The following is a 26534-nucleotide window of genomic DNA, read 5'->3' on the forward strand; positions in this document are numbered from 1 at the left end:
AACCCTGAAAGAACCTTACAGTGTGAAGAAGAGAGTCGCGAGTATTGAAAATAATCGAGAAAAATGTTATTGTTCTGAAACGTGTTCGCTTATTCTATTCATCAGGGAGGGACAATCTAATAAGACCTAGCGACTTCGTTCATTGTCAAATAGTTCAATAAAAATACGGATAAAAAGTTTTCAAGATAGAGGGGGCTTTTCAACTTTCAAGAGAGGGAGGGATCTCCTGGCTTTTTCGGGCCTTTCGTCCTGTCGGCCTGGCAATTCTTTATCTCAAGTTTTCTCTCACCGACCGAAATAGTCCTGCTCTATCTTGAATTGTTTCGGGACAGGTATCCCTTTATCGATATACAAAGGGATACCTGCATGTCGAGGAACAATTCCGTATCTCCGATTGTTCCTCCGATGAAGTAAACTGAATTATTCACGAAACGTCGGAATCAGATAAAGAATTTACGCGACTCAAACCCGATATTCGAGTACATCGCGACAACCTCTAATATCACATTTTTTAAATAATTAAAAACACGTATCTGTAACGAAGAAAATATCGCTAATGGCGTTTCGCATGGACAGCCATCCAACGAGTACTTACTTAAAGAAGTTAGCCCCTTTAATAATTCCTTCGAAAACCCAAGAGATTTTCTCGATATTTTCTGTTGGATCAGTTCGGTCTCGCAGACATTTTTCCTTTTATCTTTTTTTTTATTGTCAGAACGACGAGAGGGGTTTCTTTAGGGGGTTGAGTAATCGGTATCATTGATAATCGCCATCAATTATTAACTTATGCGATTCGTTCCAAGCGCGATCGTTTTACTTAGGCGCGAGATTGATTAGGAAATCATGTTAGGGATAAAATTGACGGAGAAATATTTTTACTTCATCTTTCAGAGTTCGGGAACGGAAGAGTCGAAGGCAGAAGTCACAACGGATATAGGTCATAATGCACACGAAAATAATTTGATGCATTCGTGTTGCAGAGTCGTTCGCGTTGTCTGAGACGATTTTACGATGCTAAGCTAATGTTATATCGATTCGCTTTATCGCCTATTGTTTTAGGGCTTTATCAACGTTCTAGGAAGAACGCCGGCGATGGTGACCGCGCCACTATAGGGTGTTCCAGGAGAAAAGGTCAATATTGTGGGGGACGACAGTATCGGTCATTTTAAGCAAATATGTTCATGTGAATACATGTCCAATTCCCCACTGTTTTCGAGATAGAGCTATTTGAATGTACAGTTGCAAAATTACCGACAAGAAAGAAATACTACGTACTATTTTTAATATTTGTTGTTAAGTGATACATGTTTTACAGATCGTAATAAACTTTCAAAAATTCCACCGTTAACAACAATGCATTTTTCAGCTCTTGTGTGAACACGGCGTGTTGCTCGTTCGACATTTGTGAATATGCGAGGCATTTTGAACATTTCTACAATGTTATCAGCGCAACAGTCAACAGACGTATAAGAATAAATTCCCGCAGACATTTATGAGATTGGATGAAGGTTGGTGAAGTGTACAGAAAAAAAAGTAAATGCACAAGACATTCAAGTAGCTTTATCTCGGAAACAGTGGGGAATGGCACGTATATTCGTATGAACATTTTTGCTTAAAATGACCAATACTAGCACCTCCCAGAATTTGGATCTTACCTCCTGAAACACCCTGTGTATAACAATCGCGATTTACTCAATTGATCCGCGGGTAATCCCTACTTCGTTGTACTGAGCGACAAATTCGGCGAAGTTATGCCCGCAAATTTCGCGAAGTTATTAAAAATTAAATTATCCGTAGAAAGGAATAACATATGTCTCGTGTACATTTTTTACCTCACTGGCTCCTTGGGATACTATAGCGTTCCATTAAGGAAGACATTTTTTTAAATATATGATAAACAGGAAATATTTTGGTTATGAAAGGGTTAAATATTTGTCAATTATTTCCTATTTCTTACACCGCTGAATATTCATAAATATTTCTGTTTGACTGTTCCTCCCCGTTTACTCTCGTTGCGAATTCTCGCCACGGTAAATACATCGCGCGCGCGTCCTCTCGTAATTATGCGTAAAAGAATTGTGTCCCCCTCGCTAACGAGTCTCAGTAAAATAATGCAGGCCATTAACGCTTTTCATAATGGACTCCATGCGCGGCCGAGGCTGCAGCATCAAAGCTGAAAGCGACAGCAAAGGCAATCGCGGCCGGCGTTGTTGTTCGATAAAGTAATTGGAGATTTATCGTTTCCGGCGTATTACTCAGGCAATACACGTAAGGGTCTCGACGCAAACTGGACGAAGGGTCTACTGAATGCGGTGATTAAAGAGAACGATGGAAAAATTCGAAAGTGTACGATGTACATAATTTATCTGTACGCACGTAAGATATGAAAATGAACAAGAGTATGCATTTGAGACAAACAAATATAAATGCATCTCACCAGTCGGACTTTTATATACCAATGCCCATTTTTATTTTGTTGCAAGAAATCTATATTTTCAAGATCTACATTGCGACTATTTTGTCCTAAAAATCCGACATGTATGAAACAGTGGAATTGTTCGCACCATCATAAAAACCTGGATTTTTCCCATACAGAAAACGATTTTTCGAATTCGTTTGTTTACTTTCCAAATACACAAAATGTAGTATTGCTCATGTGGTTTATACATTAAAACCATTTATTGTTATTTCGCAAAATTTCATATAAATTTGTATAAATTTTCGATTTTTTTTACACCTACGAAATGTGTAGGTAGAAACGTAGTCGCCATTTTAACTTAATTAATGATAAAATACCAAAAATAGCCGTAAGGTAATACAGATACATCATTCTCGTAGAAACTTTATTAAATTGCGTTTTAGCGATATTGTATAAACCCCGTCTCGTTAATGATTCTTTAGAAATTGTGAATAAAATTTCTCCCCGGCGATATTATGCTAAAAGAGGCCATGAAAAAGCCGATTTAATGTATTTATTAAGAATAACGCAAAATTAAAAATTCTAAAAATAATGCCTCGATACACGTTATATGTATATTTCCGCGTCCAATTACTCGATGTTGGCGTATGAAAACATTCGATAACTCCTACGTGAGAGAATAATGTTTGGACAGTTTATTACGCATCCTGTATACCGGAAATCAAAGGGAATGTGTAACGTCGATTTTGCGATACGCAACGTGCGGCCACGTGCGTCGGCGATCAATACGTACGTAATTGCATTGTCTTACAACGCGTTGTCGACTTGTCGCTCATCATTGCCCATCTCATTAGACTCCATTCATTACCTTCATGTCATCGCGAGTCCCAGCTTTAAAGCGGCCGTGCACGCGTAATGCGATGAACTTACGGTTCGAAAGCTCGTCAAATGGGATGATCACGTTAATGACAGGGGTATGAGACAAGATGTGTATGACAAGATATGAGAATGAATACGAGACAAGCGCAAAATGCATCGAGTGACATTAATCACCATAAATATAACAACTTGTCCCCCACCCCCCTATTTTTCTTGTTGCTCGCGAAAGATTACTCGCAGTTACGCATGTTTTCGCTGTTATTCGAAGCTCGTTACTTCGATTCACGTTGCGCGATTTTCGCAGCGCAAAGAGATACGCGGAATGCGATTTTACAATCGCAAAGACAGAGACAATCGCGGAAAGAGGATCTTTCCTAGCAATTTGCAAACAGTCTGTTTCTCGAACAGCAACAGGCATTATTCTCCCATTGTGCCATTTTGTATGCCAAATGGCGTGATATTTTTATTCCAACAGCGACCATATGTAGATACGCCCGCGCCGCCCGTAACCTTTTCCACGTATGACGTTGACAAAACGTACGTTTATTTGCGAGCATATCTCATTCGGGAAAAACGTGACTCGTCGGATTTTTCGCGATGTGGTATTGAATTTTAGTGCGCAAACGGTTTATAGACCTGATTAGTAAACTGTCATCTTTAAAGCAGATGGCATAGGGGAATGTTAACCCTTTGAAGCATGGTGGTAACCCACGTTACCACCTCAACTTAATTCTTTACTTTTTGGCCATTTAATTTCTAGTTAACGCACTTAGGTCGGTTTTTTGCATTTTTTTGATATCTTAACAACAAAAAAAACATAAAAAAGAGTTGAGTAGTCTTTAATATTTATTGTAAAAGTTTTATAAATAAACGAATCTGAAAAAAACAGCAATTTTTTTCGGAAAAATTCATTATTGACCAAGTCTTTTAAAATTATTTCTTGAAAACTTTGTACAAAGGGGTTTTTGGGGTCGCCCATTACGAATATCAGATGTCAAATTTTAAAAATTAAAAATGGCCGACCCAAAATGACGGACGCAAAGTACGTGAATTTTTTAAGTTTTCAAGTCTTTTAGCATTTTCGTTTGATCACGGTAGGAACTCATCACGTTCGCGTCGTTAGCTCTGGGTAGTGCTGAGAATGAGTAAATTCTAAGAAGTGATGAAATTTCAATTTTGCATCCGTCATTTTGCGCGCGCTATTTTTTATATTCTACAAAAATTTTCAACTGAAATTCAGATTTCATAGGACCTAATAATATCTAAATAATATTTCTTAGCATAGTTGCATTACAGTTTGACGATGTTATTCTTCCGAGTTTTGAATTCCGCCGTCTTCAATTATGAAAATCCGATAACGGATTCGTGATCAGTGCGGCCCCAAAAACATTTGTATACAAAGTTTCACAAAAAATGGTTTGATAGCAAAATGCATGCTTCAAAGGGTTAATAGAGGGGTGGAATTTGAAAAATATCACGCGATAAATTCCGCGCGTATACGCGAGATAATATTGACACGGCGGAATACGAATTGTAGTGCGAACGCGCGAGCGTCGGCCAGCTCTCACTTTATACATTCGGCAGGGGATATTTTATACCAAGACAGCGCGCACTAAGACCGTCGTGAAAAAGCCGCTTAACAAAATCTCCTTTCATTACGTTCGCAAAACGCCAAATGATAATGTAGGATTGCGATTTCAAAGATTCCATCCACACGTGACGTACGTAACAGAAGCTCGTGCCCTTTCGCTGCGAGCGCGCAATCCTTTGGCTTCAATCTTACTAAACAAATTACGAGAAATTCGAAGCAATTGGAAACAGGCTTCACCGAGTGAAATTGCGTATAAGTTATACTAATATTACGTCAATGTGCAGGAACATAAAAGTGCCCGAAATTGCGGTATTTTTCACCGTACGTACAATTTGATCGATTGCCATCGTCGCAATAAAAAAGAGAATTGCAGATGAAAGGCGTATATATCGCTACGGCGAAAATCGCAATTAAACAAGCATTATTCTTTGTTTCTTGGCACAAACTAACTGTGAAGAATCGAAAGTTTTATAAATACTTTCACAAATTGACTATTCGCAATTTAGTGATTACCTTCTGGAAACAGAGGTGCATTTACATTTTTAATAACGCACACTTTTATAAATATTTGTATTGCGGGAAAAAAACGAAAATTTACGAGTGACGATATTCTACCAATAATATTACCCGCTCGAGAAATAGCGTCGTTAATCAGCGATAAAAGGAAAAAGGGATTGCAAGAAATCGTACGAAGCAGCAGATTCACTCGAGCAAGAAGATATTGAGCTGGAGAGAAATCTTGAGATATTATATATCATTACGTTGACGCGAAAGCGCACGAAACTGCGGCGATCTCATCTGTGTGGATAGCTTGATTAATCGTTCGAATGAAGAATGGAACTTGCCGCCGACAAACGCAATACACGTATACACGTTATACAATGTGTATCTAGTTGTCAACAGGCTGTTATGCGATGTGATCCCACGAATGCGCGGTAGGAATGCTAAAATGATCCCTTACTAAAATCGTGACATAAATATAAATATTATAAAAGAATATCGGGGCGCGATGGCTTTTGTCGTGAGCGGTTGAAAATGAAGATCTTTCGCGAACGATATCATTTTATGTTTAATCATATTTATTTATTGTATATGCATTTGTATTCGCTTGCTTCCTAGCGAGAAATGATTCGTCGATCGATGTCGAATCGACGTCAATTTGACGGTGTCGATGTCGAATCGGCGTCAATTTGGCGACGTCGACGTCGAATCGGCGTTAATTTGACGGTGTCGACGTCGATTCGACATCGATCGACGAATCATTTCTCACTGGGAAACAAGCGAATACAAATGTGCACACGATAAATATAATTAAAATGATAAAGTTCGCGAAAGATCTTCATTTTTAACCGCTCACGACAAAAGCCATCGCGCCTCGATATTCTTTTATAATATTTCTATTATATTTATGTCACGATTTTAGTAAGAAATCATTTTCATGCCGAATCGACGTCAATTTGACGGTGTCGACTCGACATCGATCGAGTCATTTCTCGCTGGGTTATTTTATAAGACTTATTCAAAACACACTTTGATTTCGAGAGTAGAGACTTAAAGTAAAAAATTAAGAAATTGAAATGGACAATAAACTCGTTTGAAATTTGCATAATAAAACTTTCCAATTCAATCAACTTCTAATTTTTTTTTATTTAAAATGTTTTAGTTCAGCGATAACGACGTATGCACATTGAACGTATGTATACGTATAGTGTTAAGGCCTTCACACATAAAATTCCGTAAGAACGTAGGCATAAGAAAGTCGACCAATCACAGTCGAGAACGTAAGGCAATAACGCAAGCAGTAGCCAATCCAATCTGTTGATTTTCTTACGCATACGTTTTACGTCCTTACGGAATTTTATGTGTGAAGGCCTTTAACTGCAGTCAGTGGCGCAACGTGCGTCTTGCAAGCGTTGGAAGGAGAGCATTGTGGTACCCCAAGATCTATGAGTTTCCACCACATCAAAGGATCTATCTCAGGCGATGTAATTATTGCTAAAGGGCAGAGAGTTGCTAAGGGATGGACGAAGATCTAAAACTGATTTTAATGGTCTGCAAACGGCGCGGAAACAATGGTTAGATTTAATATCTTCAATGCACACTAATTAAGATCGACGATCATTCGAGTGTATAGACACTTCTTTCCGCATATCAAACATGAATGAAGAGGTGTACACAAGGATAATTGGAATCGCTAGATGAAAACCCTACTCTCATTCTTCTACAAATTATATCATCTTTTCCCTGGGCATTTTTCCGTGACGTCAAAAGAGGTACGCTTTTCGCGTACATATAACTTTACATTCTGCACATCTTTCGGCGAAACAATAAAATAAATCTAATATTATATCCGCACCCAACACCTAGCGTTTGGCTCTTATTGCCCCTCTATGCTTATTAACTTAAACGTTTATCAACAGAGCCCAAATATTTACTAAGTAATAAAATTAATATTACGAGACGCAAATCCTTCGCGACTGAAAAATCGAGAGTCTTTACGCAAACCCCGTTTACGTGGATAAATCTGTTTTCCTTCCAAATTTCCGCAATTTTGGAAAACGCAAGCTACGGGCCCTTAATAACTCTTGCGTCGCAGACCGACATCATATCGCCTAATGTAAAGCGGCTGAATTCGAACGAGAGCAGGAAATTGCCGCGCACGGAGTTCGTTCGTGCCCGCTTAGAGTGGTTATATTAAACCAATTTCGCAGTTTGAATTCACTTCAAACTTGCACCGCACTTCCATGTTACGATAATGAGATCAGCGAAGCCAAGTAGAGCGGCGAGCCGTTGCGTGCGATGTCGATTTTATTGCTTATCGCATCGCTCTTTTCCGATATTCTCGCGACACACGTGTATCCAGGAGTGTCCGAAAGTTAAGTAAATAGCGGATCGCAGATTGTAAAAGAACTCAACCGAGTTAAGAGGACACAATTCGCCGGTGGTGGTCCTGAAGTAAATATTCCGACGTAATTTCCACGATAAAATCTGGCTTACTCATTTAACACTTGAGATGCAACGAGGAGATAATTCCTCCCGCGGAGATTATTCCGGAATGTAAATGCACTTCGCGAACTTACTTCGGGACCGCCGGATGTTCTCGTAGGTCAGCCGAGCCCGTCTCTGAAACATTCTTTTACGAGCGATTGCTCCGCAATAATTCGCGAATTTGCCGTCGCGAGCTCAAGCAAACAGCCGTGAAACGTTAAGTCCCGCCACGTGGATCGATGGCTATCGGTCGGGCGTGATCGACGCGTTCTCATTTTACGGACGTATAATTTCGCCGTAGCATCGTACGCATCGATCCGTATGCGACGTATGTACGTGGACGTCATTTTTCTTTCGCGACATTTAAATTGCAGGTGAATCGAAGTTCGTGAGTTTTTCACGGAACGGTGACGGCGAAACTCCGGCGAATCGCCGATGAGAGCTCTCTCGGTTTCCCGGTGAAATAAAAAAGGAGAGAAAAGGAGTGCAGTGGGGAGGAAAAAAGTTGGAAAAAAAATCGAATAGAGGAAGAGGGGAAAATATACGGCACGGTTAACGTATAAACTCGCGGCGTACTGCGGCGTGTGTGCTATATCAAGAACGCGAACGCGGCCCGCTTCCCGAGCGCGTCCGGATATCCGGGTGATATATTTTACACGCAACATGTCTGTCCCGCGACGCGCGATCGACCGCGATGAATTTTTCAGGGGTTTTCGTGCCTTTCGACGTTTCCTCCCCCGTCGCTATCGGCGGCGCCGCGTTTCCGCGGCGATGAGAAAATTACGTCGTAATTCGCTAATGCACGGCGCGAGCGACCGGCGGTCGCAATTTCGGGTGTATTCGGACAATCTCCCGACGTGAGCGGAGGCTGCGTCCTCCCTGTCTCCGATATACGGGAGATCACGACGTGCGTGCACATCGCGTGATGAAGCTCAAGGATAATAGTGAACTCATCGGGACAATTGAGGAGCGGAGTTCAACGGTACTGTTTTAAGAACAAACAGTAACCGAAGCTGTTTTTCGTGGCCGATGTGCTGGCGGCGACTCAAAGTGCAATATACCTAATTTCCACAACACATATTCTACATGTTCCTCTCTCTGTTATTATCAGATTAATTACCGGATTTATACGAAGATTTTGAAATAACGCATCCTGCCAGATCCACCTTTCGGAACACAATCGCACCGATGAACATTGATACATTTATCCTATCAGCGGTATACTGGAAGCGCGTAACGCTTTTGTACGTGTACTGGGATTATACGCACGTGTATTTAGCCATAGAATATTTAGCCATCCACTTAGTCACACACCGTGTCCATTAGTCAACTAACAGAGCGTGTCAAATATTTGCGATCATTATGTAATTATGTAAAATTAACCAAAAGCCTCTCTCGCTTTCAACCGCGAGTAACTCGAAAGCTGCCCCTTTCGCTCCGGGGAAAATCATCAATTTGATTTCACCGAGGAACAAAAAACTTGGAGATTTATTTTCAAGTCATATCACATCGCCTGCGCCATTACTACCGCACGTATTTTCTCAAAATTTCCGCCCTTTGTTTGAACAAGAGACATTTGTTCGCCACCACATCCGCGCGCGTGCGCACGCTGCGCCGTTCAGTTGATTTTAATTACTCAATTTAAATTTTCTCAAAGTCCAATTTTATCTCGCTCAAGATTGAAGCGTAGGGTGAAACTTATGGAGAGGAATTTATGAGTGACTTTGATAGGATTAAGGGATTATTTCGGTGCGAAGAAACGCGATCACGTCGCTGCAAGTGTCACGTGTATTGTATGCCACGTGTGCCGTTGTCGCTATCGTGCGAATTACGTGCGCTAGCGTGACGGATACAACACTTGCGAATGCGAACGGTGATATAGCCGCGGTTTAATTAAAACGTGCCGCATTGCCGTATACACGGCAGTGGCGAAAGCGTTCACGAAATTGTTTCGTGTCGGACATGAGAAAAAGAGAAGACACGTCTCGTCTTTGTTGCAATGCACGCATGCAACAGTAGAAAAAAAACATTGGTAGCCCGTCGCTTCTTCACATCCGCAATTATCGATCGATCAAACGAGAGAAGGAGGGAAAAACTGGTATAATTTTTTATTAAATATATAGAAAATGTAACGAAATTATTTAATAGAGTACAATTTAATGATATTATTTATATTTGTTTATATATCTACATTTTTACGTCGTATTTTACTTAGGCTCAACATTTTCTTTATTATTGTAGTCACAGTTTTTTTCATAACTTTAAATTTTTATATTAAAAAATATTAGCGCCAGTAATCCACTTTGCGGTCCCGTCTTTCTCGTGGTTTCTTTGTACTTATTGCGAATATATTTAGTTTTATTATAAGAATACTCCTTTACAAATGAAAACGTTTTCCTTTATTAACCCACTTTTCCCGCCTTTGCCACGAATGAATCTGCAGAACCAGACTAGACTTATCGTAATCTGATTAATTAGTATGACATTTATTTCAATTCATACCGCTTTATAGCGCTTTTCGTAAAATAAATTTATACAAGTACAGGAACCTAGAGCATTTCTAGACCAAACGGAAAGATTTGAAAGAAATAGGAAAACTGCGTCTCATCAGAAACTGCTCTGGGGAAAAAAAAGTCAGCAGCCCATTTTGGGGCCCACAATTAGTAATCGAATTATTCGGATCGCTCTACTCTGGGAAAAATGTTAACCGTTTTCTTTTGTAGTTAACTTAACATTGCGGTTAGTGCCGCTTAAGTGAAAATTATCTTTGCGTTACTGAATATCGACAGAACTAATTGAGAGAATTGATTAGTGTTACTTAAAAATCTTGGATATAGATGAATAGCTAATTACGATTTTTAGTTACGCGGGGTAAAATTCGTAAAAGATTTACGAACAATCTAAATAACTCGATTACTAATTGTGGGCCCCAAAATGGGTCGCTGCCTTTTTTTTCCGCCAGAGTACGAAAACTGCGTCTCATCAGAAACTGTAAACGGCGAAGCCGGGCAAACAAAACCAAACTGAGAATGCACGATTCTCGATAACAAGAAGTTTGAACTCGAACTCAATACAACGGGCGCGTTCGTATGAATTTCTGATCTTATGTTGGCTTTTCTGAAGTGACTTATTCCGCTGCGTTTTTTATCTGACAAAGATAACAGCCAACGTGATAAAAATTGCGAAACGTTTACGTGAAGATCAATCGCTCAATGCCAGACATTCGACATACATTGTGGCTTTTAATTTATTTCGGAGTAATTGCATTGCGATTTTTGCATGCTGAAGATTTGCTTCAGTTTTACGCGTGTCCGACTCAAACATTTCTCCGATTTACAAGTGTATCTTCTTTCCCTGCAGATTTCGCGCTCAAATGATATTCAATTGCATTTTACAGTCATAAACAGAGACGCGGAGCAATTGCAAAGTTAAAACTCTTTAGTTTCCTTGGTAAATTAATTGACAATCAGATACTTCCTCGTCGCCAGATAGAAAGACAAGAGCAGGAACGGGCAGAAACGAGAAAATTAGATACCTACGTATTGCCATTTGCGAAACTGCTAATGAATCTCATTAACCCTTTTCTATCCTACTTTCTCCTCATTTCGTTCCTCTGTCTACGTTTACTCGAATGCACGTTAAATGAAATTAATGCTTAGACCCGTTCGTCATATCGTACAAATAAATGTTTTCATTCAAGTCATATATCACTGTGCAATGTTAGTGAACGTGAATATGAATAAATTATTTCGGAGAGGGCTTATAATTAAACGTCGTGTGAATTTCGCGTTAGAAGACTCACATTGTGTTCGCAAGAAACTTACGAGACCGAGTATGTTTCGGCAGACAAGTTCGAAACAGATTACATATCAGTTTTCGATTTTAACTATCCAACGAACAGTAGTTTTGCTCGTATATCTCTTTCGTCTCAACTCCTCGTCGCAGAGAATACTCTGACATGCCCTTTAAGATAAATGCAAACGTCAGTTGCAATAAGTTTAATTTTAAAATAAATGTAAATGTCACTGGCAGTGACAACCTAACAGAATTTACAGAGAGGCGAATTGTTTGTCCTAATTAAAGATTATTGTTTGTTAGACAGTGTCGGTGAGTATCAGCGTTTTGACGCTGACTTTCATATCGATCGACCGGTGGTACGCTATATGCTTCCCATTGAGATTCAAGTCTACGACAGCCCGAGCGAAAACCGCTATCATAGTCATCTGGATGATATCTCTACTTTTTGGTAAGCATACGTTATCAGGCGCAGGCACTTTAACGAGCGACGAGTAATTTTACTTTTTAAATCAATTTAACCAATCGAGTATTAGCGTATCTTGTTGCTGTATCAGCTGACTTTTTTTTAACTATAATAAATATAACAATGATCAAGCTTCTAATCGACCATGACTGGCGATGTGTTTTTAACACAGAAAATTTATTGCGAAAAATATTACCTCAGCCAGGATTTAAACCTGGACCCTCCCTACACTCTAGGCGGGCGTTTCACCTAGAGTGTAGGGAGGGTCCAGGTTTAAACCCTGGCTGAGGTAATATTTTTCGCAATAAATTTTCTGTGTTAAAAACACATCGCCAGTCATGGTCGATTAGAAGCTTGATCATGTTAATCATTTGCTGGCGTCAAATAATTCTTGATGATAATAAATATAATTTTAGCCCGCCTGTCCGAGAATCGAGGGAAAGTAAACGACGCTTCATTTATTATTTAGCCGTTTCGTGTAAAGTTAAATTTGCAAAAAGACCTTCCATTTTTAATGTAAAACTTGTTGCGGCTCGGATATTCTTGCTCGGGGGAAAATTAATTCCCAACTTTTACTGAATGTGTTCACTTTGCGTCAATTCCGGGACGCTGCGTGCTAAAGACTAATTCATATTTCAATATTATAATATATATACGATACCGTATTTCAACACTGCATGTTGTTTCATAGTAATCCTAATAGCTTCGCTAAATATTTAAATATTATTTATCAAGCGCCGTAAATTCTCTTTTAAGGATTTAGATGCGCGCGCGGTATAGAATCGACGTATTCGCTCGTGTAAATTTTTTCTTACGGCGGTAGCCGAAAGAAACTTCGCTTGCAGGAGTACAACTCTATCAATATTCTGTGTCTTTTGATCAGACGTTCCAGAATTACTGGTGTTGCACACAGTGCCGTCAAACAGTAGAGTGCCAACTGTATTATTTACGCAGTGTGTTTGGTCGTGGAGCCGGGAAAGTCAAACTACCTTCACGATTGTCAAATTGATCTTTCTGTACACGATGCCGTTGCTTTTCATGAGCGTGGCGTACTGGCAGATTGTGCGCGTTCTTTGGAGAAGCGATATTCCAGGACACAATTGTAAGAGAGATTTTATCTTAATTATACCCGTTAATTGGAATTGATATATTGTAAATGATATAACGCATTTTTTCATTCTTACTGCAAATTATTCCCTTTGATTCCGCCTTTGAGAATTCTTGCTCGATCTATTGTACCCGTTGAAGTAATTTTTAAATCTTTCGACACACACCAGCGGGGAAACGTATGTCTCAAGAAACGAATTGAAAAATTCTTTTGAGGACGTAAATCCCGAATTGCGAATAGAGAAAAAGGATAAAAATATATCTTTTCCTTGTGCGATATTGAAGCGTATAGAGTAAATCATTTAATATTAGAGCATAAAAGTTTCTTCTCCGTTTCTTACAACAGTTCGAAAAAGTATACGGGAAGAAATATGTATTTGCTTCGAATAGACGATAAAGAATATTCGTGAGTTCTCCGAGTGCGTAAAAATTTATATGATGTTTCGTCGAAAATTACGAGGTAAGCCCTTTTCCCCTTTTCGCAAGGATCTTTTCTCCACCATCTGTTATCCGTAATGCATCATATATCAATATACGAGTATATAATTCGCTGACAAAATTTACCGAGTTTTGCACGCGATAAATTGGCATGCAGATTTTTCATACAGGTCCGATAATCTCGCAACGTCGTCTGCGATGACAAAACCGGTTCTAGATATACGTACAATTGAAATTGGAATCATTATATCTAGATTATGTCATAAGCTGCTTATTTTGCAAAGCGATGCGAGTCGCCTTTTGAAATAAAACGTGGTCTCGATTATATCCGATCTAAACGAATGGAATGGCAGTCGACATTGTACTGTACTTTGAAACGATAGAATTCTAGGAAAAAAAATAGACCGCGATGAAACAAAAATTCCATACATACTGTAGTAATATAGAGGCTCAATAGCTATGAAAATTCATATTACACAAATGTCAATAAAGCAAGTTAATGTTATGTTACTTTTGTGTGTCAAGCAAGAGTTCTCAATAAATTAATATCATTTTCTTCCGGTTATGTGCTTTGAAATACACGAAACATTATTCAGATATTAAATGCAATATCATTTACGTTGATAATAACCCATTATTGCACGTGCCGGATATTATTAAAAAGTTTTGTATTAAACTTTTGTATAAACTTTTATATTGTATATAATATAATATAAAGCTACAATCAGGTATTTCACATAGACTGACAAATTCTGGATAACGATCTATCAAAAGATATTTTGTTTCGATTTACACGAAATAATTTCAAGTAAAATTTTGAAAATGAAGTTTGAAATAAAATCGTCAACTAATCATTTCTGGTTTATTTTTACAGTGTCTACCAGAGTCTATCATTCGACTGAGATTCCACTGTCCGGGGGTGGAAACCCGGAGGGTCAATTAAGATCTCGACGAAAAGCGGCGAAGATGTTGGTCGCCGTAGTCATCACATTCGCGATATGCTTCTTTCCGGTGCACTTGCTTTCTATTTTAAGGTGTGCTTCGCGACTCAACTTGTGCAACTCTTCTATTCCCTTTTAGTCTAGTGCATTATCGTAAAAATATGTTGCACGTGATTTTTGTTTTAACTTCGACATTGTGATTGATCGCGATAATATTTAATGTCGATAATTTGATATCGATGTCAAACGACAAAGTAACAACATTATTATTATGTGAGAATTATTTTTGCACGTGCAATGCGACAAACAGTAAAAACGGTAAATTCCGTACGTGTAATATATTATACTCTATCAACTTTATTCAATTTGCAAACGGTTATCTACACATAAGGGTACAAATATTATCAGATTGAATACTGTATTACGAGCTCTGAATTAAATTAAGTGGTAAAAATTAAAGAATATTGCTCTTTATAAAATTTTGAGTGCATTTTATCTCACAAAATCCTATTCAAATTAATCTCGTAAGAATGACGACAAAAAAACGAATGGATATAAAATATGTGTATAATGGTCGAGAATTTATAATATTTCCAATTTTCCGGAACACCAGGTGTTCTACCAGCACTTTCTTCCAATATACTGTACACAATTATTTTCGTGCCATAGTCGTAATAACTTTTCTCAATTTTTTATCACAGATAATCTGTACAAAGATTTTTTCGATATTTTTCACTCATAAATTCTTTCGTAATTTAAAACCAATTTTGTTCCAAGATTTTTGTTCTTGTTTTCAATTATAAGTATATAATATCAATGAATATTTATTGGATTCAATTAAAATCAATCTCTGCAATTAAACCAATTTCATTAATATTTATTTAAATATAAAACAACTTCTATTTTTGAAAACTTGGTCTTCTATTCTCAATCGCTCATAACTTAGGTCTGCGGCTATTGAATTATTTTTTGTTAAAAAGTGACTTTATATAAATTAATTAAAAAATGCTTTAACTAATAAAATATTCAAGTCATCTCGTACAGAGGAGAATGAGATAACAGATGAATTAAAACGAGTGCTATTGTATTTTTAAAAAAATAGGAGAAGACCAATAAAACTGAACAGTTGAACGTTTTGTATAACTTGTTAAATGTATGAAATTTTAACAATATCAGTACTGCCTGTCGTTTCACACGTAAAAGTAATTTTCACGAAATAATAAAAAAAAATTAATCTTCGCTTCGACGTTCAACGACGATATTAAAAACGCATATATTACGTAATGAATGAATTTATTGTTTTAGATGCACCATGGCGTTACCGTCGAATCAATGGACGATCGCCATGAGCCTAATCGCCCATTGGCTTTGTTACTTCAACAGCGCGGTGAATCCTGTCATCTATAATTTTATGAGCGGTAAGGGATTCGCGCAGAAACGACGCTTTTTTCATTTAACGCCTAATAACGCCTTAACGTTACGTCTCTCGAACGCCGTCATGTTGAAAAAAAAAAATATCTCCGATCCGACCGGATTTATTCCGGGATATCCCGCGTATGTAACAGATATATACCGGTAATATTTTCCGGATACAGGGGCATATACAAGATTACCGGAATGTACGTAGTGACTTGTATTAAAATGCATGACGTGTCCGAGGTACGCAATGCTCGCCTACCGCTGTTTTGGCTGTTGCTTATTTGCCACGCGAAACTAGTCTGTTCCTCACGCTGAGTTAATCACCCGCGGCAACGGTTGCCAAAAATCTCATTTCATTTTTCTCCGCTTCCCCAAAAAGACCGCGATGAGCGCAGTCCCTTCGTCGGACTTTACAAATGAACTCGTGCGAGCCACAACGCAACGCGACGAGTCGTTTAAACGCTTTATCAAATATATACGTACGAATTTGAGAAATGAATTTTTAAGTATTAATTTCGCGCGAAAGATCCGAATCTCCTTCCGCTGGCAATGAGAGAAAGTAGCATGGAAGAACGGGCGGAAAAGGCACAGATATCTCTGTGAATTACCTTGGCAAAATTTTTCTTAAAAAATAACCCCCCCAAAAAACTATGTAGTTATCTTTCTGCAAACGTGAAGCTTGACATTTTATTCCTAATTTCGAAGATTAGCGGTTTAACTTTACTTACATTAAGCTTTTATCTTCCCGGCTAGATTCCACGAAGATTATATTAATCCTTTATTCGTAACAGGTCCATTAAGTCTGTATATGCGTTTCCGCGAGGATACGTGTGCAGAACCGATTAAAACGATTTGCCGCCGCGATATTTCGTATGCACGAAGTATCGCGCAGTACCGTACTATATTTTAATTAATAGCGTATTCTGGAGATTAATTAGAGTAGATGATCCTAATACGACTCACCCCACTAAATCTGTAATTGCGCGACGCGCGTATTGATCTGTCGCGTATTATTGATATCCATTTCGTGCATGCTATGCCGATTTTCTGCTCAGCTGACTGTCAGCGATGTCCGAAGGCGATAGCATCGTGACTTGGTCGGCTGGTAATTTATTTACGGATTAATTCGCGCGCGATTAACCAGTGCGATTCGCCGACGAGAAGAATAAGAAAACGGGATTAAAACGGCCGTTTATATTAATAATCGGGCTAAATTTGTGGCAGATTTATTTTGGATAATTACTCATAATTAATTCATTACGCAAAAACAATCAGACGTCGAGTATTTTTATTGCGAGTATAGAAATGGTTTTTAAATGTTAAAATGTGCGTGCGAATCGACAACTTTTATCACGTCATTGTCTGTTACTCTTCATTTCTCTTAATATATCGATATGTTCGTTATTTGTGCACACATTTTTACATAAATATAACGTTAATATTAAGTGTTTTAAAATATTGAATATTGCACGATTGATACTCTCGCGAAATTAAATTTACAAAATAAACGTTAAACTTGAGTAATCTGTTACATATAGGTATATAAAAGTGATTTTTTTAAAATTAAAATAAACATTTCTACTCAACTCGGAATTTTTATGTCATGTAAATTCCGATGTTTCTGATTCTAGAAACGAAATTGACGCTACTTATTATTCGCATTAATTACAACAAGCATTAATTTACGGCCGATTGTTGTGGCATTATTTCACGGAAGAAACACAAGCGTTGCATATAATAACAATGACGTAACAAAAATATCGTATTGCAAAGAGGCTCATAAATTGAAACATACTAGGTCACAGTTAGTCGCCCGTGAAACCATCCAAAACGATTGTGATTACCTTCAATGATAGATAACGCAAAATCCGAAACGACAGCAATATTTTCCGCGTAACCTGAGCATTTTGTATTACTGTCAAATACAAAGATCTCATATTTCCGATATGCGTCCTTGTGAATTGTTGCATTGACGCAAACATCCCGTTATTATATTGTCAATACGACATCAAATTTAATTCTGATACGATTGAAAATTATTTCTCAGTACAACAAATATTTTAACATATTGTACAACTAATTTACTCCACGAGCCAATTTTCCTAGCCAAGTAAAATATTCTTGTGTTTTGCGACAAAATATTTATCGGATCTGACCTTATTTTATTTTGTTTCATGAAAAAATTATTAATAAATAAGTATGGATGGACTAGGGAAAATTAAAATAAAAAAACCGACGCGTATAAAAAATAAATACGCATCAATAATCATTAGCGTGTTTTTCCCTTTTATCGAAATTATATGCTGCATGAAATATTATTCACCTTTTTATTCGCGCTAGTGATATTGTATTCAAAAGATTTTCCCTCCCGCCAATTTTTACCACATTTAACTGTGGAAAGAGATATAAAAAGATTCAAACTGCAGATGTCGCACACATAAAATAATATTTGAAAAAAGGCAGGACAAAAAACGACATATTTAAATATTAATATTTCCCTACTGCATTTCGAAAGTTATTTCATACATCTTTACCTCACATTTAATACAACACACGTATGACGCATTCTTCATCATCTTTAAAATAGAGACACTATAAAGATAATTTAAAAAATTACAAAGGTTTTACGCTCTAAAAATTTCAGTTCAGTTTCACTTATTGTATTACGTGTTTGTCCTATCTTTTTCTTTTTTATTATTTATCCAAGCAATGATTTAGAAAATGTTATTAAGCGAAAAATATTTGATATTAAAATACGTTATTAATATGTCACATCTTTATAGTCCTTAATTGTCTCTTGAAAATCTTTTCTTGTAAATAAAATGCTTAAAATGTCTTTGTCGGACTTGAAGATATTTCTTTTTTCGCCAAACTCTTATTCAAATCTCCGATAAATTGATGCTCAATAAATTACACAATACATGTTCCACAATTAAATATAAATTCTAATTTGTCTCGGTTCGTTTTAAGGCAGCGGAAAGGTGTTACGTTTCATCAATAACATTTTTCATCGTAACGTTTCCGATCTTCTCAAAATTGACGCGAAAATAACCGCGAGAAAATTAAATGTCAGTTCGAATAATATCGTTTGCATAAATGAATGGCAATCTTCACCAATTCACTGCCTTGTTAACACAACAAAATTATCTGTCACTCACCGATTCGATGTGTAGCGGCGGAGTTGCAGCGAAACTACGTTGATCTGTAAGACACAAAATACATCCGTGTTACAACCGCGATCACAATTAATACCCAAAAGTGATAAAAATGCGCGCGAGCAATTCTCTTTTTCAAATGGAAATAACACAACAATTATCGGACATTTAATTTAATCTTCAAATATTAATTCCGCGCAAACGACATTATTTATTACACATTGCTCACCTCACGGTTGCTCCGCCGGTGCCCGATGCCTCTCCTGGGGCCTCCACCTCCTCTCAGGTTGTCGGAATTTGTTGCACTCACTCACTCACGCACCACGCACTTCCGAGAGAACGCGCGTTAATTGCCGATCGCACTCCCGAGTCTCGTCCAACTTTCGTCGCGGTTATATTCTGGTAAAAAGGCAAAGCAAAAATCGCAGAGTCGCTAATTAAACGCCGCGAACGAGTCTCGCACCGCGGAGGGAATTGGCGAAAGTTAATCCGCGCGGTCAGTTTTCACGGGGCTGCGGTGACCTGTTGCTCCTACCTCATTTCCACGTATCTCTCGCGCGTGTAACAACGTCGAATATATTAGCGTACGCTCGCCCTTCGGCCGAATTATCACGTCGTATTAACGGAAACTCCTATAATATACGCGGTGAAATAGAAGGCAAGTGTCTTCGGCATGAATAATCTTCCGGGAACGTGGGCTCCGCGCGCAGCACGCGCAACCCCGATAAGTCTCGACCGGGGAATCTCCGCGCTTTAATGAACCGTTACTTCGAATTAGCTCGTACGGGTTAATTGGCGTGATATCGTGATATCGCGAGAGCGAAGGCCCGGGGATCAATAATCGTGATAACCACACGCGGCGCGATCCACGTCTGCGACCGCCCGCGACGGCAACTCAAGCGTGAATAACCGGCTCGAGCCGCCGAACGCCTCGAGTCTCACCTTGAACGGTGATAACGGCCGAGCGACCTCGGGTAAACACCGCGCGTCACACGCTGTTTTTATGCTGTTGTTTACGATGTCTATTCATTAAAGTATTACGCGCCGAAATATAACGTTTTCTATTTTACATCTCTCGTGGTTTCGTGCGACTGTCTCTGTTACTCGAAGCAAGGATTCGCGGTATTGCTTCACGTTCTCAATCCGCGGGGTGTGAAAAGACGCGTTTGAATCCGCGAGAGATGTATGTGTTAAGGTATCGCTGTAAAGGGGCAATCGTCGCCTGCGAATATTATAACGATGATTACATTGATTACGGCTTTTCGTCGGCGATCTCTGCGTCGAACGAGTCGCGTTTCTGACCGAAGAAAGGATCGCCATTGCTCTATCGTTTTGTCGATCTATTGATGTAATACATTGTATACGATGCACATATTACTATTAGCATATTTCGATTTTGTACGTATAATATGTGTATACGTAATTATTTAACTGTTTCTATTATTGAGAATTTAGATACTTGATTAATTACGCCATTATTTAATCTGATATTTGCTTGAAGAATACACTTATTTATATCAGAAAGCATTTACGTAAATTTATTTATCGTTTATACTTCTCTTGGAAAGTTATCTAAGAAAAAATGGGATTTAACTCAAGAAAATTAAGTCGAATCGCAACAAAGGTACGATTAATTTTCCTCACTCATTAAAATGGGATTATTATCGAAATGCCAAACACGAAAATGTAAGAAATGTAAACTGTATTCTTCAGACTTTGCTCGTTAGATTTGATAATTAATCAGACATTTAAGTCTGCAAAAGAGGAGTCAAATAATTTACGTGCAACAATTAAACCCTTGCCGAGTGATCAACCTGCTAATAATAGCTGTGTGCGTTTCGTATTTACTCGCGTACAAAAGAAATAAGGAAATCGGTCGAGCGGTAAAAATCGTCTCAATCGTTTAAAATCAATATCAGCTGACAATCGATAATATAAAAATTTTACGCGATATCGTTACTCGATAAAAAATAATAAAAAATCATCACTCAAACATTACGCGGCAATCTTAACATTTTTCTATTAGGATTTTCGACTCGTATTAATCTCCAGACTAAGTTACTAAAGTATCGTACGAATATTCGTGGAGTGTACGGCGTGAACAAATATTAAAAATTTCGCGCGCCAAAAGGATTCGGAGGATTAGAAAAAAAAGCCGAGAAAGAGAAGAAAATATTTCGTGTGAGAAAAACAGAAACCGGATTCCGTTTCTACGTCCATTTCTATCAATACATATTAACTTCCATCTCGGCTTAACTCACGTTTAATCCCCTTCGCTAATTCTTAGACCAAGAAGGGGACAAAAAATAAATTAAGCCGAGATTACAGTTAATCTACATTGGTAGAAATGGACATTAGTGGACCCCAGGCGGCCGGTATGTACGAATTTACGAGAGGCTTAACCGCGGGACTCGAGATTTAAACGAGGCCGTCGCCGTCGCCGCCGCCGCCACGTCGATCGTCGGTCGCGACCGAGTAAATCCTCGCCAAGAAAATCCTCGCTGAAATGCCACTCCGTCAGGCCGCGGAGCAAATATGATCCGATGCTCTGCTTTACAGGTAAGTTCCGGCGGGAGTTCCGCCGTAGTTTTCGGGAGTGCACGCCGAGCAAGGAGCGGGCGGCGACGCTGCCCGCAGTGACGGCGTTCGTGCGCCGGCATCCGCTGCTGCCGTCGCCGCCCGCGGCGCCGAGCAGCGACGAGTGCACGACGAGGGGGTGCCGTACGACGAGCTTGCGAAATCGGCCGTTTTGACGACGCGCGGTGAAGCGGGTACCGTGGAGCCCGGCGAGAGACTGCGTGCCGCAGGCCGACCACGCGGTACCGGAGCACGCGGCGCGAACGAGCCTCGTGGCCGAGACGGCGTTTAACAGCGACGCGAGAACGTGCACGGATATCGCCGCACGTGTCCAGACCCAGACCCCGACGATCCGCACTTAGGGCTGAGCCGCAAACGGTGAGCCGCAGTGCTGTTTTTTGCTACCGTAAGGATGTACGATGGTGTTTGGTCCCCTCCCCCCCCCCTACCCTTCCCAGTCACCCTAATCAAATCATTTACGTGCAACAATTACAACTTGCCGCGTGGCCAACCTGCTAATGATAGCTGTGTGCGTTTCGTACTTATTATTTACGGAGGAGAAATCAGTCGAGCGGTAAAAATCGTCCCGTATCCACTTCTATCCAACGTTTAACTTTAGTCTCGGTTTAGTTTACTTTCCATCTTTTTTTCAGCTCTTAGGCCCGGTTAAACCAAACGTCGCTTAACTTTAATCTTAGTTTAACTCAGGTTTGTCTCTTTCTAGAGTAACAGTTGGAAAGAGACAAAGAACGAATTAAGCTAAGCTTAAACGACGTTGGTGAGACCGGACCTTAAGTTAAGAAAGTTAAACCGAGATTAAAGTTAATCCGCATTGGTAGAAGTGAATCGCTTAAAATCAATAATCAGCTGACAAATCGAGGCGCATAAAAGTTTCACGCGATATCGTTACTCAATCAAAAATAATCGAAAATTACATGGCGATCCTCACATTTTTCTATCGAGATTTTCGATTTTACCCTCTTTCGGTCAACCCGTTGCAGCGAACGTGCGACGGAGCGTCGTTAGAAACTTCGTTGCCGGAGCTTAACAAGACTATTGGGAAGACGGTGAACAAGACGGTGAACAAGCCGGTTAACACCCGAGCAAACAATCCGGCGACTGACAGTTATATAACATCAATATCTCCTACTCGGTGCGACGGTTACGTACAGCGTGTGCTGTGTTACATTTATAATATTGATGTTGCGAAATTGTTATAGTAATCTGCGTTTACCGGGAAGGAAACTTTAGTCTATCTAGATCGTCGGTGACATCGAAGTAACGATCGGGTTTATACGAGCTTGTTTCATTGGCATATCGTTATTATATCTCAATCGGAATGAGCCCGGGGCACTGTTTGATAAAGTACTAACTTTAGATGAGCGTAACATAATAGAGATTCATTCTTTTACTTAGGCCAGCGGCACACCATGCTTGCGCGCACCTTTACTAGCTAGCGAGAGCCAATCAGGATTCCACGTGATAGATCAGCAAGCAAAAGAGCATCGTGTGCCGGTGGCTTAAGATTGCTTACCCTAGTAGCACAATACACTGGCGCAATGCTGGGAAAGAATGTAAATCTAGCATTCCCAATATTGGTCCAATATTGTCAGACGGACGCCTTCTATTTAGCAATATTGGTTTAATATGGCATTGATATTAGACCAAAATTCTTATTACATCGTTAAACATTGGCCAATGCACTTCCAATATCAATCTAATACTATATAATTATCATCGTGCAGTGTTTACATTTATTCCACGGCCAATATTGGCTCTACGTTGGACAATATCGGCCAATGCATTTCTAATATAACCGACATTGGAGTAACGTTTAGCCATTGCTTAGCTAATGCACTGTGCTACCAGGGTATATTAGCTCGGACGTGCGATTAGCATGTTTCATTTCAATCGCCGAGGACGAACTAAACGATATCACTTTCGCTAACGAAAGCGCAGGAAGTAGCGTCGACGCAGTGCATTGTAGAACGTTGACTAACGATCGCTATGCTTGGAGGAGATGACGACAGCGTGGAGAGAATTCTTGTCGACTCCGAATTGCCGATACTGAAATCACAATATCAAAGTATCATATATTAGCGATTGTACGATTTCTCTGTAATTCTTCAGGCGCGATTATGCAAAGACGAACGTCCGCGAGTTTCCGCGTGCCAGGCCGGTTCTCGGCTTGCGCGAACCGAGAGGGAACCTGAGAGGGAACAGCTTGGCGTGGCGAGGCATCAGGGGCTCGACTCTCGAATTCATTCAAAAGAGAAACGTATGCGAAAATTCTTACCGAAAAGCTGCGAGTCGATTGGCTAATTCGCGTAGCTTTCAGCCAATCGACTCGCAGCTCTTTTCCACAAGACTAGAATTTTCGAGTAGACTCGAGAATCTCGAGCCCCCCAGGCACGCTGGAGCTGTTCGTTCAGGTTGCGGTCCCATCCCATACAGCACGCATGTCTAAAAGACATCTTTAAGGCATCTTTAAGTCGTCTTTTAGACATACATATCTAAAAGATGACTTAAAGATGTCTTAAAGATATCTTTCAGACATGCGTGCTGTATGGGATGGACTGATATTTCTCGCGTAACGCGTATCGCGTAATCAATCATAGACGTTCCGCGTTTTCTCTTACGCGAAATTGAATGTCCTTAGTGCACATGGAACACAAAACAACAGCAGCGTATCGGATACAACCAATGATATCTATCAATTCTCTTGGCACGTTCTAACAGAAATTCTAAATGTTACACTTCATTGGTTACGCGAGTATCTACTACGCAAATTTTTCGTCTATGTGAACGATGACATTTGACACAGGCGTAACAGAAAACGCGGATACGCTTCTGATTGGTTACGCGATACGCGTTACGCGAGAAATATCAGTCCATGGGACCGCAGCCTCACGCTCGTCCGCGTCCGACTTGACGCGTAACCGAATACACAGCGGCATTCGTCCGCCGTTGGAGGGAAAATTATCTTAATTAAAAAAAACTCGCCGAACGAAAGCCCCGAAAGGTCCGCGGCTGCGGTAAACAGAGCCATTTTGCGCCGAGTTTCGAAGTCGTTTTTTTCCTCGGTCGAGAATCGGCGTAGAGTCGCCGCGAGAGGATAAGATCACAGCGCGGCTGAATTGCAGGGGCGAAACAACGTACCTGGACAATAATCACGCGTCGAACGGCTCTTCACCGACGGGGGAAACGTACGCGGGGTTGCACACGGCGTCCGACCGACTCCAAACCCCCCCCCCCCCGCCCCTCGCCTTTCGCTGACCGTTCGCGAAGAAGCGAAGGGACGCGCCGATGACCCGAAATCGCGACGTCCCGTCGCGACGGACCTCGCGTGCCTCGCGGCACCGCTGGCGATTCCCAACGAAACGCCGGGATTCGGGATCCTCGGAGAAGAGCGACGGGAGTCGCGAGGAGACCCAGGAGTGCCAGACCGCGCTGCATCGCGGCGGGGGGGGGGAGGGGGGAGAGGACGGTCTCGATGGTCCCGGGCTTCGCTCTCCCGCTCTCAACTCACGCGAAGTACGGCCGACACGGAGATCGCGATGGTCTCCGTCGATATTTCCCACGGAAAGCGCGGAACTTACTTACCTCGGAGAAGAGCGACGGAAGTCGCGAGGAGACGGCCGAGCGCAATTCGAACGCGACGCGACGCCGCGAAGAACGTACGCGGCGCCACCGGGAGCTTCCCGAACCTCGTCGGCGAACATTCGAAATCTTCGGGCCTCGCCGGCGAGCCAATCGCGAGCGCCGGTACGCGGCGAGACGGGCCAATCGGGCGGCGCGGCGATTCGCCGCGTATGGCGCGCATTGAGCCCCGGCGTCGGACCGTACGGCGATTATTGCGGGTCGCGAATCCCGCGAGGACCTGGGGCTCGATTCTTGGAGTCTGTTCGAAGGAGAAATGCGAAGATCCTGCTCTTACAGAAAAGTTGCAAGTTGATTGGCTACCCAGTGAGAAATGATTCGTCGATCGACGTCGAAATGATGTCGAATCGACGTCGATCGACGAATCATTTCTCACTGGGTAGTCGCGTGGCTTTTAACCAATCGACTTTCAACTTTTCCGTCAGAGCAGAATTCTCGTATACGTTTCTTCTTCGAATGAATTCAAGAATCGGACCCCCGGAGTTTCCCGCCGACCGGGACAAACGCCGGATTGGCCGAGTGCCCGCGCGATCGCCGGTTCGCAATCCGCCGACACCGTAGCCACCGCGTTCCCCGACGCGTGAGAACGGTTTTTCTCTCTGTTCCAACACAACTCGACGCGCCACGCTCGTCTACCCCCGTTCTCTTCTCAACGGAAGAGACGGAAACGAGAGTGCAGGAGAGACTCGAGATTAGCTTTCGGCATTGCAAATCCGAGGCGTCGGAGCGCGCCTCCTCCCTTTTTATCTCATTCTCCTCTCTCTCGCTCGCTCGAATGTAAAAGAGCACGGCCTCGGATGTGCGGCGCCGAACGCGGACTATCATAAAACGAAGGACGTTCGTTAAAAGATCTTATCAATGCCGAACTAAAGACAAGATTGGAAATTGGAGAGCCGTAACGCGAGGGCGTAATCTGAGCGGTCAATTACGGAACAGCGTATCTAATAAATCTGTCGCGCTCTCTCCTGCCAGACGCGCTGCATCTCGGGGGGGGAGGGAGAGACGGTCTCGATGATCCCGGGCTTCGCTCTCCCGCTCTCAACTCACGTGAAGTACGGCCGACACGGAGATCGCGATGGTTTCCGTCGATATTTCCCAC

The 26534-nt window shown here is 40.8% G+C and overlaps 1 protein-coding gene across 9 annotated transcripts in view; it reads left to right on the top strand.

Annotated features, from left to right (window-relative positions):
* The window catches only part of LOC105561150 (orexin receptor type 2-like), a 48718-nt gene that overhangs the window by 16862 nt on the left and 5322 nt on the right, over window positions 1-26534 (top strand). For 8 of the 9 annotated variants that reach the window (XM_012010889.1, XM_012010894.1, XM_012010892.1 and 5 more), the window contains exons 3-6: window positions 11976-12123; window positions 13022-13240; window positions 14558-14717; window positions 15930-16042. In XM_012010889.1, the coding sequence (XP_011866279.1) occupies window positions 11976-12123; window positions 13022-13240; window positions 14558-14717; window positions 15930-16042 (640 nt within the window). Of the gene's footprint in view, window positions 1-11975; window positions 12124-13021; window positions 13241-14557; window positions 14718-15929; window positions 16043-21757; window positions 22154-26534 lie in introns of all 9 variants that reach the window. The other variant, XR_001008881.1, reaches the window with a different exon arrangement.

Source organism: Vollenhovia emeryi, unplaced genomic scaffold (assembly GCF_000949405.1).
Source record: "Vollenhovia emeryi isolate VEMERY1.0 unplaced genomic scaffold, V.emery_V1.0 DF939210.1, whole genome shotgun sequence".
Classification (NCBI taxonomy): Eukaryota; Metazoa; Arthropoda; class Insecta; order Hymenoptera; family Formicidae; genus Vollenhovia; species Vollenhovia emeryi.